Below are 18,900 nucleotides of genomic sequence, written 5' to 3'. Positions count from 1 at the left end.
CTGTTTGCCAGTGCAGGAGATCTGGGTTTGATACCTGGGTCTGAAAGATCCCCTGGAGGAGCAAACAGCACCCCACACCAGTATTCTTGCCTGGAGAATCCCATGCATAGAGGAGCCTGGCAGCTACAGTCCACAGGCCCCAAAGAGTCAGACACAGCTGAGCATGCAGGCACGCATGCGGCCATAGCTCTGCCCTGACTCCACGAGAGATCTCTGTAGAATAGTAGAAATTGCAGCGCGTTCCTAGCAGTGCCTCAGACTATGAAAAACTCTGAGAAATACTGCATATCTTTCACTGTGTCCTCCAAATGGTATTTTGGGAACACAGCAGCAGAGTTCCTAATACCTATATTTCAGCTTCAACTTTACTGTTGCCCAGTATACCTATAACCAAGATAGCAGCCAACCACGTGTAAAAACAGCAGCTAACTGGCTAGATTTCATATATGGAAATTGTACTGATTAAGTTTCGTAAGACTCAGTGGTTTTTTTTTTCTTTTTTGGTGAATATTCCATTTAAGGGTAAAGTTAGGCATAGAGGAGGCATAGCAGTTTGCAGTATTTTTTGCACTTCTCTGTATTGAACATGATGAGCCATGAGGATCCATCATGAGTTGTGTTTCCATTTAGTAATGATGCAGTTCTCCTGTTCCATCCATCCCTTTTTCTTTCACTTCATCTACTGAGAAATCTTGGAATGAGTATCTGTGTTAATTGAAAGTGTTAACAGTCTTGTAGCTGGAAGGAGTTCAGATAATGATACTGATTATCATGCCCTAGTCAGCTGAGCTAACATAATATCTCGCGACTTTTGTTCTTCAGTTTGCAAATTCTTGTAGGTATTTCTGCTTTTAAAGCATATAGCTTCAAATGAGAATGAGCCCAACATTGTGGGCTTTAAGCTTAATTACAAGTGGAATATTAGAAGCCCTTTACTATCAGAAGACCCAAAGCTTTACTATTATCACGATGTTAGAAAGTATGAGAATGAGGAGCTTTAAAACTTAGAACTTAGTTGGCCCCTTTTAAGAAATTGGTGCTTAAAAAACGTGTAAATTTTTTCTTCTGTAGGAATTAAAGGGCACTAAGTTGGGCTTGTTTCCACAGGCATCTGACGTTAGAAGAGAGAGAATAGAGGGGACATTACAGAGTAAATCAATACCATGCCGATGGAAGGCTGGTACTTCAGCTCTGTCAAGTGTGGTGGTGGGAATGAATGTCAGAGGTGAGGGTGAGGGTGGTGAAGATGTGTGTCAGAGGTGCTAGTGGCCAGGGTGCAGGCCAGAGGTGATGAGCACAGCTTTGATTTTTGTATCCATTGCAAGTGTTTACTTTTGCCAGTGACACTCTTTTCTAGACAGCTTGCATGTCTGCTTATCTATATTGGTATCACTTAAGCAATAGGTTGAAAGATGTATGATTTTCTTTTCTTTAGTTGAGAAACAGAGAAATTATTACCAGCAGGAAGAAACACCTGAGATGATGGCAGCCCGCATTGATAGAGATGTGGTAAGTGAAATAGTCATCATTGGGTCATTGGCTTTCATTTTTTAGAGAAAAAATATTAACAGAAAAAGTTAAGTTGATTTAAATCAAGATATTTTGTGCAAACTATAATTTTTCTTTACAGTGGTGGCTATGACCTTTGAATTATTTTTTTTTCCTAACAATTTTTGCCTTTATGCCAATATTTAGCTAGTAGACTATGGCTGTGATAGAACTAGGATATTAACTGGTTTACAAAGGAGTTTAAGTTGAATTGTCAAGATTTGAGGGATTTTTCTTTTCTTGTAGTTTGTAATCTATAATTAGAATATCTTTTTAATTTGTCTTCCTGGAATTTATTCTAAAATATTTTATAATGCCTGAAAGATAAAAGTTATGTGGCACTTCTTAAGGATAGATAAGTATATTTTAATACTTTATAAAAGATAAGGCTATATTGATTTTGATTTCTCTATAGTAATTTCCTGGCAAAATGACACTGCCCTGTGACATAATTATAAAATATAATGTCAGTATAATTGCTTTTTATACACTACTTATGTTCTGAGCTTATTGGGAAACAAATACTTAAAGGACTTTAGAGTTTTAAATTTAATTTTTATATTACAGTGTTACTTGTTAACACTTAAAGGTTTATTTAATACTCAAAAGCTTATTTAATCTCAGTTTTTAGTCTTTAAAAGAATGTCAAGTTTCACACATAAAAGGAAGTCAAGAAAGACTATAGTATGTATAATATACAGTATATATTAATATAATATATGATATAATATATAGTATAATTGAAGTTGATCCCATGATCTGTGAAAGCATAGTGCATCATTAATTCTGCTTTACCCTGTAGAAACTCTTAGTAATGCCTATTATTACACATTATGAATGTGTGTGTTAGGTTATCACAGCATTCTATATACCCTTAGTCCTGAAAAATAATATTGTCATTGCTTTATTGGGAAATTTATTAGAAAAACTGAAATGCTAGTGCTATTCTAACAAACTATTTTCTTAGAACCACCCCCCCCCGACTTTATGTGGGAAGAACACAATGAGACAATTAGAGTCATTGAAAATAGTTAATCTGAATATATGTTGTGAATGTTTTCTTTATGATATTGAAAATAGAATAAAATAAAACTAAATAAAAATGTAAATGTTAGACTTTAGCCACAGGTATGCTAGTTGAATACTTTTTCTTAGAATTAGTGATAAACTTGAAATTTATATGTGGAAAGTATTCCTTTGTCTTTTCTTTCTTTTAAACTTTCTGATTTTCCTTCACAGTGTAAAGCTAAGGCAAAAATAGTTTTCTTCTGCTTTATAGTTTATTCTGTAATTTCTAATTTTAGCAAATCTTAAACCACATTTTGGATGACATTGAATTTTTTATCACAAAACTCCAAAAAGCAGCTGAAGCATTTTCTGAGCTTTCTAAAAGGAAGAAAGCTAAGAAAGGTAAAAAGAAAGGACCAGGAGGTAAGTTGGATTTTCTTAACCTTCTAAAGAACCATTCAGAATGCCAGTGCTAGGCAGAGCTGGCACTTCAGAGTTGTTAAACAGGACTCCATTGACCAGAGACCAAGATCCCTTTTCTGGTGTTGAGAGAACCAGTGATGTAGGCGGAGAGTACGATAAACCTGGGGAATAGCCCATTTGGTCCCAGTTTGGCTACAGTAAAGAAAGACTCTATTTTTTTTTTCTTTTTTAAATTTTATTTTATTTTTAAACTTTACAATATTGTATTAGTTTTGCCAAACATCAAAATGAATCCGCCACAGGTATACCCGTGCTCCCCATCCTGAACCCTCCTCCCTCCTCATACCCTCCCTCTGGGTCGTCCCAGTGCACCAGCCCCAAGCATCCAAATGTACTGTAAAAAGTCAAAAAAAAAAAAAAAAAAACTGTAAAATCAAAAACATTTTTAAAAGGTTGTAAAAGTATAGATATTACCTCAAAAAGTTGAAAAAGTTATAAGTAAATATTAAAACATATGTAATAGGCATAAGGCCAAAAAAAAAAAAGAAAGACTCTAAGTCATTCTGCCTAAATTATTTAGAGACTCATTCAATAGTGGCCATCTGTCTATAGTTTTTGTTAGTCATTGTAAAGATAATGTCTATTAAAGTCATAGCACCATTCTTCTCATATTTAAATTTATTTTACTATAAATATAGAACCTCATTATTTTGTTAACTTAAAGGATTGACTCTGCTTATTAAAATAGTTAAAAATGTCAATGAATTTTAATTTTTTATCACAAAACTCCAAACAGTCAGGTCACCTTCAAGCAGTTTTTACATATGCTGCAGTTCAGTTATTTAAAATGACCTCAAGATATATTGGACTTCCCTGGTGGCTCAGACGGTAAAGTGTCTGTCTACAATGCGGGAGACCCAGCTTTGATCCCTGGGTTGGGAAGATCCCTTGGAGAAGGAAATGGCAATCTGCTCCAGGACTATTGCCTGGAAAATCCCATGGGCAGAGGATCCTGGTAGGCTACAGTCCATGAGGTTGCAAAGAGTCAGACACGACTGAGTGACTTCCCTTTCCCTTTCCTTCCCTTTCAAGATATATAAAATTATAATTTTGTAACAAAATGGTATAGATGGAAATATATAAGAAAAGAATAAATATCCTTTTCATTGCACATGACTTGCACGTCTTTCTCTAGCTCTATCTATATCATAAGCATGTAACAGTAGACCTGTCTTCTAGAAGTATGTATGTGGATATACTTTACCTCATATATTCTGAAATTCAGTATTATCGCTTTCTGATGTACTTGCTGCTCTTGTACTCTTTACAAAGGGTATGCCATCTTCTTGGTCATCCAAATTCAGAACCATAGATTTTTTTGTGAGTCCATTCTTTAGTTTATAACCAACATTGATTTTATTTTTTCAGCCTCTCTTGTATAAAGTATTTTTCCCTTTTCAGTTTCATATCCAGCAGCTGCCTCAAGGTACCTCATTTTTTACCCAGCTTTCTAAGCAACCTTCAAGCCTCTAGTCTTCCGTTTTGTGAGGACATTCTTCTTAAAGGTGTAAGGCAGTTACTTCACTTTTTCTGCTGAAAAGCTTGTTAATCCCATGTTCTATTGTTTATGTAAGTCAGACTCCTCACCCTGGTGGTCAAGGTCATTCACAGTCTCACCTTGATCTACTTTTCCATTCTCATGTGTCTTTGCTTTTCTGTTTGTTGTTTCACATAGAGACTATTTCCTTTTTCCATGTTTTTGCTAATGCTGCTTTTAGTCAACCATGATGTTTTTCTTACCAAACTGCCCTGGAACAAACTTTCCAAATCCCATCTAAAAACTGCTTTTCCCAGGACACATCCTTAAGTATACATTTCCTCATCTGTAGTCTCTTTGTAGCCTCAGTTGACACATCTCTTACTTATCTGATTCATATCGTCTATGGATTTTTAGGGCCTTAGGAGTAGGATGTGTAACTTATACAACTTACACATTTTTATAATCTTCACGGTGATAAACACAGTGATTAGCATGTAGAAGGGCTACAGTATAAATTTATGGAACCTGATGAGTAATCTGGTAGCGCCTAAGAGTATAGTAATCCATTTCAAGGGTTGGGTGATCTTAATTTGTTACAGTCAGTCTATGAGAAGTGGAAAGGTGACTAGGTAGCATGATATCTGATGTGATCATCAAACTTTACAAACATAAATGTGTTTTCTTTTCATCGATTAAGTTTTCTTGGAACTTTGCCCTCATCTACCCGCTTCTCCTATTTAATTCTTTAGAGGGTGTTTTAACACTGCGGGCAAAACCTCCACCTCCTGATGCATTTGTGGACTGTTTCCAAAAGTTTAAACATGGATTTAACCTTCTGGTAAGTGAAATTTATTTATGTACTATTTGAAGCAACAAATGGAAGAGATCAGAGTCTAGCCAGGATGTACCTGATCAAATTAAGAGATTAAACTGTTATTGTAGATTTTTTTGTATGTGTTTTTATTTGCCTTTAATTAGAATAGCAAATTGCAAAACTTATACATCTAAGACACTTGACCAAAAAAGGATGACTCTAATTTTTAAAATGAAATTCTCCTAATTTAATTCAGTGCTTGCTAATTGATATTCCAAAGGTGAAACTAGTAACAAAACCTCTTCTTTTGAGTCTAGGTTGAACCTTTTTGAATGTCTGTCTTTGGCCTGATTACATTGCAGTAATGTGTTTGCCTGCTTTTTTAATCTTACAGGCCAAATTGAAATCTCACATCCAGAATCCTAGTGCTGCAGATTTGGTTCATTTTTTATTTACTCCACTAAATATGGTAAGATTTTGTTAATTTCAGAAAGTAATTATTCTTAGCATTTTTTCAACCCCACATATCTGTCTAGATTATCTTGATAGTTTTTCTTCATTGCCTTGCTTGGGTACTATTTCTTTTGGCGTCTGTTGTGTACATTGATGATGTGAAATTTGAAAGCTTAAAAGAAGAACTAAAGAGCCTCTTGATGAAAGTGAAAGAGGAGAGTGAAAAAGTTGGCTTAAAGCTCAACATTCAGAAAACTAAGATCATGGCATCCAGTCCTATCATTTCATGGCAAATAGATGGGGAAACAGTGGCTGACTTTATTTTTCGGGGCTCTAAAATCACTGCAGATGGTGACTGCAGTCATGAAATTAAAAGACGGTTACTCCTTGGAGGGAAAGTTATGACCAACCTAGACAGCATATTAAAAAGCAGAGACATTACTTTGTCAACAAAGAACCGTCTAGTCAAGGCTATGGTTTTTCCAGTGGAGAAGACTCTTGAGAGTCCCTTGGACTGCAAGGAGATCCAACCAGTCCATCCTAAAGGAAATCAGCCCTGAATATTCATTGGAAGGACTGATATTGAAGCTGAAACTCCAATACTTTGGCCACCTCATGTGAAGAGTTGACTCTTTTGAAAAGACCCTGATGCTGGGAAAGATTGAGGGCAGGAGGAGAAGGGTAAGACAGAGGATGAGATGGCTGGAAGGCATCACTGACTCAATGGACATGAGTTTGGGTAAATTCTGGGAGTTTGTGATGGACAGGGAGGCCTGGTGTGCTGCAGTTCATGGGTTCGTAAAGAGTCAGACACAAACTGAACTGAAAAGAAACTTAGAAATTGCCTAGTCCAAACACTTAATTTATTAGCTGAGGAAACTGATGTCTTTGACAGAACTAAGAAAATGAGAAAAAAGAAAGATTTATTGAATGCCAGTGTTTTAGTATATACTAGTATCCAAAATCACTGCAGATGGTGACTGCAGCCATGAAATTAAAAGACGCTTACTCCTTGGAAGAAAAATTATGACCAACCTAGATAGCATATTGAAAAGCAGAGACATTACTTTGCCAACAAAGTTCTGTCTAGTCAAAACTATGGTTTTCCCAGTGGTCATATATGGATGTGAGAGTTGGACTGTGAAGAAAGCTGAGCGCTGAAGAATTGATGCTTTTGAACTGTGGTGTTGGAGAAGACTCCTGAGAGTCCCTTAGTCTGCAAGGAGATCCAACCAGTCCATTCTAAAGGAGATCAGCCCTGGGTGTTCTTTGGAAGGAATGATGCTAAAGCTGAAACTCCAGTACTTTGGCCACCTTATGCGAAGAGTTGACTCATTGGAAAGACTCTGATGCTGGGAGGGATTGGGGGCAGGAGGAGAAGGGGACAACAGAGGATGAGATGGCTGGATGGCATCACTGACTCGATGGACGTGAGTTTGAGTGAACTCCAGGAGTTGGTGATGGACAGGGAGGCCTGGCGTGCTACGATTCATGGGGTCACAGGATTCGGACATGACTGAGCGACTGAACTGAACTGAACTGAGTATACAACGTAAATGGCTTGAACAATATAGAAAGTTTTATTTCTCTCAAAACAGGCTAGGCATGAGGAGTCCAATGCTGACAGATAGCTTTGCTCTATGAAGTTACCCAGAGATCCAGATTTCTTTCAGTGAGATGTTCCTCCATCTCCTGAGCTGCATCTGATTCAGTCACTTGTTCATTCATTTATTTATTCAGCAAATATTAATTGGGAGCCTGCTACATGCTATGGGCTTCCCTGATGGCTCAGAGGTTAAAGCGTCTGCCTGCAGTGCAGGAGACCCAGGTTCGATCCCTGGGTTGGGAAGATCCCCTGGAGAAGGAAATGGCAACCCACTCCAGTATTCTTGCCTGGGAAATCCCATGGACGGAAGAGCCTGGTGGCCTACAGTCCACAGGGTCGCAAAGAGTCAGACATGACTTCACTTTCACTTTCACTTTACATGCTTGGCATTATTGGTAGCTCATCAAAAACAAAACACATAAATTCTTTTTTTTCACCTTTTTATTTTGTATTGGAATACAGCCAATTAACAATGTTGTGATAGTTTCAAGTGGACAGCAAAGGGGCTCAGTCACACACTGGCAGTCCAGGGTCGGAGGTGGCCCTGGAAATAATCCTGATGAGAGATTATGTAGTTGCGACCAAGTAACTAACATTGGAGGTGGTGAGAAGTGTAATTCTTGTTATTAAACAGAAGCAACAGGAGTTTCTGGCAGATTGTAAGTGTTGTGTAAGAGTCCAAGATTTCTCCACAGCAAAGGGGCTCAGTCACACACGTGTATCCATTCTTCCCCACACTCCCGTCCCATCCAGGGTGCTACACAACATTGAGCAGCGTTCCCTGTGCTCTACAGTATGTCCTTGTTACTCATTTTAAATACAGCAGTGTATACATGTCTCTCCCAAACTACCTAACTATCCCTTCCTCCTTCTCTTCCCTCCTGGCAGCCATACATTCATTCTCTAAGTCTGTGAGTCTGTTTTTATTTTAAATAAGGTCATTTGTATCATTTCCTTTTAGATTCCACGTTTAAGGGATGTAATGCAGTATTTCTTCTTCTTTGACTTCACTCAATGACAGTCTGTAGGTCCATCCATGTTGTTGCAAATGGCATTGTTTCATTCTTATTAATGGTTAGGTAATATTCCATTGTACGTATGTACCACATCTTTTTTACCCATTCCTCTCTCAGTGGATGTTTAGGTTGCTTCCGTGTCTTGGCTGTTATAAACAGTGCTACGATGAACATTGGGGTACATGCATCCTTTTGGACCATAAAACACATAAATTCTTATTGGAACTTATGTTGTATTATGTAGTGGCAGCCAATAATCTGAAAAATGAATAAATAATTCACTCAAAATAAATCCTGTGTGGAAAAATACAGAGAAGGAGACAGGGAGTGCCATGTATGTGTGTGTGTGTGTGTGTGTGTGTGTGTGTGTGTGTTGTGAAGTATTACACTTTTTTGAATAGGGTTGTTTGAGGGAATGACTCACTGACAAGGTATCATTTGAGGAAATGAAGTAAGAAATGAGTCATGTGGATTTCTGAAGGAAGAGACTTCCAGGCAGAAAACAGCTAATGTTGGTGCTCTGAGACAGTAACATGTAAATCCTGTTCTTGGAAGAAATAGGTATTGTCACTTGAATGGAATAAAAGGGAGCCCAACTAGAGGGAGATGAGGTCAGCAAACAGGAGGACATATCCTATTGGTCTTCACTGATGATTGTGGAACCTTTGACGCTTTTGGAGGGTTTCCAGCAGAAAAGGATTGCTTTGGCTGCACTGTTTAGAAATTTGAGAGAGGAAGGGTCTGAGGTGGCCCTGGAAATAATCCTGATGAGAGATTATGTAGTTGCGACCAAGTAACTAACATTGGAGGTGGTGAGAAGTGTAATTCTTGTTATTAAACAGAAGCAACAGGAGTTTCTGGCAGATTGTAAGTGTTGTGTAAGAGTCCAAGATTTCTCCACAGTTCTGGCTTGAGACTGGAAGGATGGACTAATTATTAACTGAGATGGGGAAGACTGTGAGTAAAATGGGTTTTTGGCAGGAGGTAAGGAATATTCTTTAGATAATGTCAAAACTGAGTTATGTCCAGATGGAGAAATTTGAATTGGTAGTTGAATGTATGAATCTGGGGTTCAATGGGGAAATCAGGCTAGAATTATAACTGTGAAGATCCTCTGCATACAAGGCCATGAAATTGGATGGTGCCACCAAGGAAATGATGATAAATAAAAAAGAAGGGGTGATGGAGCCTTAGGTTGTTTCAGTGGTAAGAGAGTGAGAAGAATCAGCAAAAAAGTGAGAATAAGCAGGAAATCAGGAGAAGAAAAACAGGAGTATCATAGTAGGTATTCTAGAAACCAGATGAAGAAAATGTTTGCAAGAGGAGGAATTGAGATACTCAGGCTAGGCACTTCTAATGTGGAAGCTGACTTACCTCCGTGTCCTAGTAACAGCCATACAATGGCAAAGAAAAATAACTTTAAGAAGGTGACTGAGCTTAAACAGTTACTGGCATTATCCAAATGGTGTGGACTCATTCATATGGCCATGCCTAAAACCAGAGGCATGGCATCTCCATTGGAGCAGCTATGAGTCCATCTAGAATGTAGGGACTTCTCTTTTTAGAAGGAAGAAGGAGAGAACGGATAGTAGGGGATAGTTAATAGTCTTTGAAGGTCCATACATGCCAGGTATAGTAATGTGTTCATAACACAGGTTTTCCTGCAGAAAACTCCCCTTGTATTTTTGTAAAAAGCATATTTTTATATAAGGTGTAATTTTTGAAGCTAACAAAATGGTGCATTGGGAACAGTCACTTTATGAAGAAGCTGGATATTTCCATGATTTTATCCAGCAAAAGGTTATACCACTTGTGTCGTAGGCCAGGATCCAAGATACACATTTTCATCTTCTAGATTTTCCATGCCCAGGTATAGTCTTTTCTTATACGTTTAATGAAATAGGTACAGTAGTATGCGTTCCTTCCCATTTTCTCTTTCTTTACAAACCGTGTAATAGTGGGTTTTCCAAGCTAACGTGTACCACTGTCTTGTCTTCCTGGACAGCTAAGAAAATTAGCTGAAATAATATTTGAGGGCACAAAGAAAAGCACTGGGATGTAAGAAAAGCGTGGCCACAGAAAGCAGGTGGAACAGTTGTTAGCTTTTCGTACAGACAGATCCCAGAAGAGACTGGGCTACAAATCACTCTTTTCTAAGATACAGCATAAGACCACACATTTGATGTCATTCCTTTTTTTGTGAGGGGGGCAAGTGAGGGAGCCACGGTGAGAAGACAGAATCTTTCTTTTAAATACCTCTAGAAGGACGGTTTTCTGTTTGATGGAGTGGTTTTGAATGGTTCATCCTGTAAAAAGAGCGAATGATTGCTTTCTAGAATAACAGTAGCAATAATGATCATTGTTAGTGGTATGTGACTGCTCTATGTGTTATTTCTGTGATCTTTTTTTAAAGGGTAAGAATGATAACTATGAAGCAGATAAATTTCACTAATTTGATTTAGAGCATATGAAGACCATAGCCACTGAGTTCTTCAATCTTTATAAAAAATGGAGCAAATTCAAGCATTTCTCATAGGTTTTGCTTCAATATCAGAAAAAATGAGAAAAAGAATCCAGGTAACAAAAAGGAATATACGACATTCTTCTTTCCCCAAGGGTAACTAGACAAGACCTGAAGTAGAATATGAAATGAATACTGTTTTACAAACATTGGAAAGTAAGTAACCTTATCAACATGAATTTCAGAACTATCTTGTGATAAGCAAGATGGAAGATGAAAGTTCAAGGCTACATCAATAATTTATGAATGTGTCCCTACGTTGTTGCTATAAATAGAGCATCTGATTTCTACTTGCCTAGTTATTGTTGAATAATTCTTGCTTTTTAAGCACTTTTAAAAATTGGATCAAAGCTCTCCATATGCAAAGAAACTGATTCTAGCTCATTAACAAAATTTTTATTCTTTATTCTTCAACACATTTAAAACTATCTTAGTTTGAGTGTTAGGAAGTATTGTTTAGAAAGCAATTTTGCCACCTCCTTTCATTCCATTCACAGTCTTTCACAGATCATAAGTAGGTATTAGACATTACACAGAATGAAACTATAAAATGATGGGACTGGTTTCCCTAACATACAAAAATTAGTTCTTTGTAATCAGGCTATGCATCTGAAAACACTGATTTATTTTATATTTTCGTTTCTCAAAAATGACTCCTTATTAATGGTCTCCCAAACATAACACTTCAGTTGCTGCCTTCAGTGTGCTGCCTACTGAGTCACAGACATTTTATTTAGACAAGAGAAATGGATAGGTACATTTATTCAGTGCCTGCTGCCAGCCAGACAAAATTTTGTGGTTTTAAACTTTTTGAGTTACCATGTGTGCAATAGATAGCTAGCAGGGAACTTGCTGTATGGCACAGGGAGCTCAGCCCAGTGCTGTGTGGTGACCTAGAGGGGTGGGCTGGGGGTTGGGGGGGAGGGAGGCTAGAAGGGAGGGGATATATGTATACATGTTCACTTTGTTGTATAGCAGAAACTATCATAACATTGTAAAGCAATTATACTCCGATTTAAACAAAGACATGTGGTTAAACCAAAAGACTTCATGGGCGCCTCCCCTGTCCTCAGCATTTCCATACAAGCAAACCCACAGCACATACGTGTGCACACGTGCCTGCTTACATTCTTAAGAGGGGACTTCGGCCCATGCCTTTTATTTACTTTCTTTTGGTCCCTTCCCTGTTCCCACTGCTAAACCAAAGATTTTAGTGTTTCTTTACTTACTTACTTTTCCTCTTAGTCATTGCTATCTATTTATTAGAGGTTCTAGGGCTTGGAAGTTTAAAAATCCCTGTACCAGGCTGTCACGGTAGGTTTTGTTCTCAAATAAGAGTCTGCCTACCTCCCTTATCCTTCATCTTTTCTTTCATGTATTCTCATTCATTCCCTAACCTTGTGTCTTCTGTAGTTCAAAGTCAGATAAACTTTGGTTCATGTTCTCAAGGGAGGAGAACTGAAAAATAAGGTCCATGTTACAGTGAAATGTGTGACTGATATGCATGCTTGCGGACCCCAGGGTGTGTCAGAGTTCCACTGTGGGGTTAGGAACGGCTTCTCAGAAGAGGTGGGACACAAGCAGAGTTCTAAAATGATGAGGAAGGGCCTTCTGGAGGTGCTGGGAACCAGCATGTGCAGAGACAGACATAAAACAGCATGGCAGGCTCAGCACACCAGGATGACTGGAGAGAAATTGACTCTTGGTCTGGTGCCATTCAAAAAAAGATCCCTTTATTCTTGTGCCATGTCTCCGGGAAGGTGAGATTTTTATAAAAGGGCTCTGGTTTCTGCTCTAGGAGATTATCATTTGTTAGCCAGGAAACAGCCCCTTGGAAGTAACATTGGAGCAGATTTCAGACATCTACCTATCATCATTTTGCTTATCAGAGAGTTGCACCTGTTTATTCGCATTTGCTAATCATGAAGTTATCTATTTTATATCAAGGCATTTCTTTGAATTAAATTCTGGGAAGCAATACCGTAGATTCACAGGACCATTTCTCCTTCTTCTTCTCTCACCTTTCCCTCTGGATCCCTTTATTTTTGTATGTCTTTATAGGCACAGTCATAGACTGTTAACTCAAGCCTTGTTTCTCCCTAGCGTATTCATTTCGAGAACTGTATTTCTCAAGTTTGGCATAATAGATTTTCCAGTAAAGATATATGTATATATATTAAAAGGCAGCAATAGTTAAACCATCTGACTAAGAATTCTCTGGGTAACCATGAATATTTTCCAGGGAATGTACAGTCATGTGAAGCCAGTAGACAAATTCTGTGAAAACTGTTAAACTATTAACTTTTCATTTTAAATTATTAGTCACGATTGGGCTGGGCAGATTGATCTGGATCAAGATTTAATTGGAGTGTATAAAGACCACTTGTTTTTTTCATGTTTTTTTTTTTTTAAATCTACACATTTTGAAAATGTGCATATAATCATCATCTTCTTGCTAAAAAGTGACTTGTTGCCACTTTAGGTGGTGCAGGCAACAGGAGGTCCTGAGCTGGCCGGTTCAGTGCTTAGCCCCCTACTGACGAAGGACACCATCGATTTCTTAAATTACACGGTCAGTGCCGATGAGAGGCAGCTGTGGATGTCACTGGGAGACTCTTGGATGAAAACCAGGTAAACACACATACGTGTTTAGCATTGAATACCTATAATAACTTTTTTTAAAGCATAGCACAGCACATTTACTAGGGCTTCCCTGTTGGCTCAGATGGTAAAGAATCCGCCTGCCATGTGGGAGACCTGGGTTCAATCCCTAGGTTGGAAAGATGCCCTGGAGAAGTGAACGGCTACCCACTCCAGTGTTCTGGCCTGGAGAATTCCATGGACAGAGGAGCTTGTTGGGCTACAGTCCATGGGGTCACAAAGAGTCAGACAGTACTGAGTGACTAAGGACAGCACACCTATAATAACTTTTAAGTGTTGTTTGTTTAGTACACAAATCTAGTGAGATATTTCATTAAAACCTTCTATGTTTGAAGGAGTAGATGTTGTAGATGAGAAGGCTTAAATTCTTAAAAAGCTGGAGGTCTAGTGGAGAAGATAGAAGTGTAAGGCATGATGAGTCCCAGGAGAAACTCATTAAAACTGTCACTTGGCAAGATGGAGCTGTCAGGAAGACGGTTTGGAGAGGAAAGCAGTTAGCTTTAAAAGAAGCCATGTGTTAGTCATGTTCAGTCACATCCGACTCTTCATGACCCCATGGACTGTGTAGCCCACCAGGCTTCTCTGTCCATGCAATTCTCCAGGAGACAATACTAGAGTGGATTGTCATTCCTTTCTCCAGGGGAACTTCCAAAGAAGGGCTGGCATTTAAAATCATCCGATGATAACACCAGTGGGTACATGTGTATAATCATATGTGTACATATAGTGTTTGCTAGGCACTCTACCATGCACTCTACATAGGTCCCTGTATTATGCCTATTTTATAGGTGAGGAAACTGAGGCAAAGAGAGATTAAGTAATTTTCCCAAAGCCGTACAACTCATAAATGGCAGAGCTAGGCAGTCTGGCCCTGGAGTAGATGTTCATAGTTATTTTGCTTAGGTGCCTTTCAACAGGCTTAGTAGGATTTCCACAAACACGTAGCAGGGAAAGGGCCTGTCCAGTCGAGAGAGTGGCATGAGTGAAGGCATGAAGCAAGCAGTCAAGAGAATGGAGTATGAATGTGGAATTAGCTGGAGTATAGACTTGGGGTTGTAGAGGATTGTGGAGAACAGGGAGTGGAAGAATGGTGGTGAATGAGGTGTACAGAGATAAGCAAGGCTGGCGTCTGAAGGCTGCCAGTGCAATGCTGAGGAGAACCAGTAGCTTTGTGAATAGGAGTGAGACACATACACAGCCACACCTTTAAAACGTCAGTCTGGTCATTAACTCTAGTAATGACGTGGACAGATTCACCCAAGGCATGAGGACCCTTGGGACAATAATGCAGTTGTAGAGGTTCCTTATTAATCAGCATTCCCTGAGATAAAAACTGTGGTGGTGGACGTGGAAAAGAGGAGGGAATGATTTTACAATTATGTTTTGTCAGTAAGGTGACTCTGGTAAAGTAATCATTAACAATTTCAGTATTCGAGTTTGCTGGGCCAAGCAAGTTTCAAAAATATTTCTCATTTCATTATATATGATTAAATAATGTCTTCTCTCCTCATTTATTCCAATTTTTGTATTAATCTCACTGCATGGAGTAAATCATTCGTATGATCACTGGGAAGTTTGTCTTCCTAAGGCTTTTAGGCTAGCCTAAAAGTAATGGACCAATTCATATCTTTTTCTCCTTTTTTCTATTGAAATATATATAAACCATTCCCACTTATATTTTGGACTTTGGCAACTGCTTGTGTTGGAATATGCTTTACATGTGGAGTGGTTTACCAAGCAGAAGATTCTTAACACTGCTGTTGCTGCTTTTACATTCAAAATATTATCTAAATTTATTTATGCATATTATTTATGTATTAATACAGAATGTATTATATGTCTCATACTATGTACAAACTAGTTAAATAGATTTCTTAAATCTATTAGATTTATGTAGATTATGATTTTATGGTAAGCATAGGTAGAGATCTTTTCATTTTTTTCCATAAACTTTATTCAATTTATCAGATCTCATAGTACTAAAATAGTCTAGGCTTTTTAGTTTCTCTGTCTTGGGTCCTACCTCAAAATGAGAAAATTAGTGACTACTAGTGATGGCACCCCACTCCAGTACTCCTGCCTGGAAAATCCCAGGGACGGAGGAGCCTGGTGGGCTGCAGTCCATGGGATCGCCAAGAGTCGGACACGACTGAGCGACTTCACTTTCACTTTTCACTTTCATGCATTGGAGAAGGAAATGGCAACCCACTCCAGTGTTCTTGCCTGGAGAATCCCAGGGACGGCGGGGCCTGGTGGGCTGCCATCTATGGGGTCGCACAGAGCCGGACATGACTGAAGCAACTTAGCAGCAGCAGCAGCAGCAGCAGGAAAACTACATCAGAAGGAACTCATATTGTTAGCTTTTGACATGAGAAAATGGTCATTTCCTATCCTGATTATTTAGAGTATTAGGAAATGAATATGCTGACTTAAAAACCCATAAAGATAAAAAAGAATCATAAAGGTACATAACAATCTGAATGATAGCTCACTTCATCATAGTAGAAATATAACCTGAAGAATTAAATCATGTGTGAAACATAAACAACATATTTTAGCAGAATTTAATAATGGCTCTCTCATTTAGTTGTTTTTGTGGTTCTTAAGTGATTAGGAGCTTGCAGGAATAAGTCTCAGAGTTATTAAGTAATGAATGGATCATGATTTTATTACAGATAAGCCTCACTTGATTTTACTGATGAAAATCTAGCTGATCCATTTAATATATAAAATCGGTAATCTGCTTCATTTTAGGAGAATTCATAACTTAAAAAGTCATGAGCCTTAAGAATGTTGTCTGCTGTTTCTCTTTTGAAAAATATATATCAGAAAGTATCATGGTGATGGGAGGGGAATGAAGAAGATGAAGATCAGAAACTGCTTTAGATGCTTGGAGAACCTTATGCGCTAAGTACTCATCACACTTCTAGCTTTGCATTCTTTCCTCAAATGTCAAAGACCTATATCCATGTTAAAAGTTGAGTTGATGGAGCATTAAGGCAATGTAGTGGAAGCAGATCATGAAGTAGAACTTGGCCTTCCTTTCATGTATCACCATTAAATATAAGCATAAACATGTAAGGTTCTCTGTTTGGATGGAAAGAGGGCAGACTAGGTGTGAACTGTTTTTGCTGCTGTTTTCATTTGTGTGTGTGTGTGGCCAGCCTTACTGAAGGTCATTTTGAGCATAGAAGCATTTCTTAATTTCTTAAGACTGTTCACTTGTCTTAACGTCCTCCCACAGAGCAGAGTGGCCAAAAGAACAGTTTATTCCACCGTACGTCCCTCGGTTCCGCAGTGGTTGGGAGCCCCCGATGCTGAACTTCATGGGATCATCAGTGGAGCCAGATCTCTATCAACTGAATGAGTCTGTGGCAAATGCAGCAGAACATCATCGCAAGCAAGAAACAAAGAGATTATCCACAGAGGTAGTCTTTCAGCATCATCTATTAAAAAAAAATGGTTTATTTTTGGCTGCACTGGGTCTTTAATGCTTTGTGCAGACTTTCTCTAGTGGTGGTGAGCGGGGGCTGCCCGTCGTTGCGTTACAGGGGCTTCTCATCGCGGTGGCTCCTCCTGTTGTGGAGCACTGGCTTCAGTGGTTGAGGCAGGAGGGTTCAATAGTTGTGGCACAGGTGCTTACTTGCCCTGCTGCACGTGGGATCTTCCCAGACCAAGGATTGAAGTGGTGTCCCCTGCACTGGCAAGCAGGCGGATTCTCATCCACTGAGCCACCAGGGACGTCCTTGGTATCATCTTTTGAGGGAGGTGCAGTGATCTGTGCTGCTGCTGCTGCTGCTAAGTCGCTTCAGTTGTGTCCGACTCTCTGCGACCCCATAGACGGCAGCCCACCAGGCTCCCCCGTCCCTGGGATTCTCCAGGCAAGAACACCTGAGTGGGTTGCCATTTCCTTCTCCAATGCATGAAAGTGAAAAGTGAAAGTGAAGATGCTCAGTCGTATACAACTCTTAATTCTGATTGTGAGTTCTCACTTTATTGACCTGAAGATTGTTCTCGACTTGTGACTAGATGTCCTGCGGCTCTCAGTTACCTCTCACCTCATTGTCATGGTGACAGTTGCTCTGTTTCCCTGTGAAGCCTGAACCCAGCCGGTATCACATCTCACAGCCTGCTGGCTCTCCTCCCTGCCCTTCATGCCAGGGCTCTTGAGCCTTGATGATCCCATCTTTTGGACTCTGTACTTTCTCTCCTTATCAGGGAATTGCCTGATAAGCAGCTGCTGCTCATTTTTCCTATGTTTCTCTCCCATCATCAGACCCTCAAGACAGTCCCTCGGACCCAGGACCTCTAAGCCTGTTCCAAGCTGCTCTTTCCTGAATGCCTCATTTCTTTCTTTCTTTTATTTTTTTGCCTCATACTAAGCCTTCCCAAGTCCTATCAGCCTGGCTAGAAGGCCAGAGCTTCTCCTGGACTCAAGTCCTAGGTCCAAATGATGACTTACACCACTATTACACCCTGAGGAGATCGTAAAATTTATTGTATCTTTTATGATCTTTGGTAGGCTTTAGACTGTAATTTATTGGGAGAGTGGATTGAGGGATTCAAATTGGGTGTGTTATCTTTTCACATTCCTTAAAAATGAGTTTTTCTTTGACAGAAAATTAAACACCATTTAAAGTGGAACCAAATCAAATAGCGTGATTGGAACCCAAGGAGTTAGACAGATGAGGTCTAGTTGGAAGGAGAAACACAAAATTCATGGCTAGATCCTCCTCGAAGTCCTGTTCATCTCCTTTATTGAATTCCTTAATTTTCTCAGATCCCTGTGGGTATTTACAGTGTGGCAACTTTGATATCAAGGAATGAAATAGCAAATCAAAGTAAATCCTCACTTTCAGGGAGAAACATTTATATAAGTTAAATTTCTTAAAATCAATTCTTTGGACAATAGACATAGTGTTAGAATGGTTAAATTCTGAAATTTTACAAATAAAGCAAATATACTACTCTGAAAATAATCTTTTTCTACTCTGTTTTTTTCTCTGGCTGCAGATAATAGTCGGGGTGAATTCTGTAACTGCCTTTCCCTCTAATTGCGTGATTAAAAAGATGACCTCACAGTTCTTGGCCCTGGTTAGCAGACATATGTCCCTAGCTGTATTTTATAGTTCAGACCTCATCACAATGAATTTTCCCTCCTCGTAAAGGGTAACTTTTCTGGAGGAAAAAAAAATGTAATCAGTCATGAAATTATGATATACTTGCTGTTGCTATAGTTACAGCTGAGTATTTTCAAATCATAGAAATTTTTTGCTTACAGTCCTCAGATCTTAAAGAAGGAAATTTATC

At 38.9% G+C, this 18,900-nt stretch overlaps 1 protein-coding gene and 1 non-coding gene across 8 annotated transcripts in view; both read left to right on the top strand.

Annotated features, from left to right (window-relative positions):
• Positions 1-18,900, top strand: part of EPS8 (epidermal growth factor receptor pathway substrate 8) — a 197,366-nt gene that overhangs the window by 146,799 nt on the left and 31,667 nt on the right. For all 7 annotated transcript variants that reach the window (XM_027541429.1, XM_027541433.1, XM_027541426.1 and 4 more), the window contains 6 exons: positions 1,436-1,509; positions 2,853-2,979; positions 5,269-5,357; positions 5,728-5,802; positions 13,412-13,560; positions 16,835-17,018. In XM_027541429.1, coding sequence (XP_027397230.1) covers positions 1,436-1,509; positions 2,853-2,979; positions 5,269-5,357; positions 5,728-5,802; positions 13,412-13,560; positions 16,835-17,018 — 698 coding nt within the window. The remainder of the gene's footprint in view (positions 1-1,435; positions 1,510-2,852; positions 2,980-5,268; positions 5,358-5,727; positions 5,803-13,411; positions 13,561-16,834; positions 17,019-18,900) is intronic.
• Positions 7,564-7,635, top strand: TRNAC-GCA. The gene has a single exon. It is a non-coding gene; the product is annotated as a tRNA-Cys (tRNA).

This window comes from Bos indicus x Bos taurus, chromosome 5 (assembly GCF_003369695.1).
Source record: "Bos indicus x Bos taurus breed Angus x Brahman F1 hybrid chromosome 5, Bos_hybrid_MaternalHap_v2.0, whole genome shotgun sequence".
NCBI lineage: Eukaryota > Metazoa > Chordata > Mammalia > Artiodactyla > Bovidae > Bos > Bos indicus x Bos taurus.
Note: the sequence above shows the minus strand (reverse complement) of the source record. Positions and strands in the feature narration are given on the sequence as shown.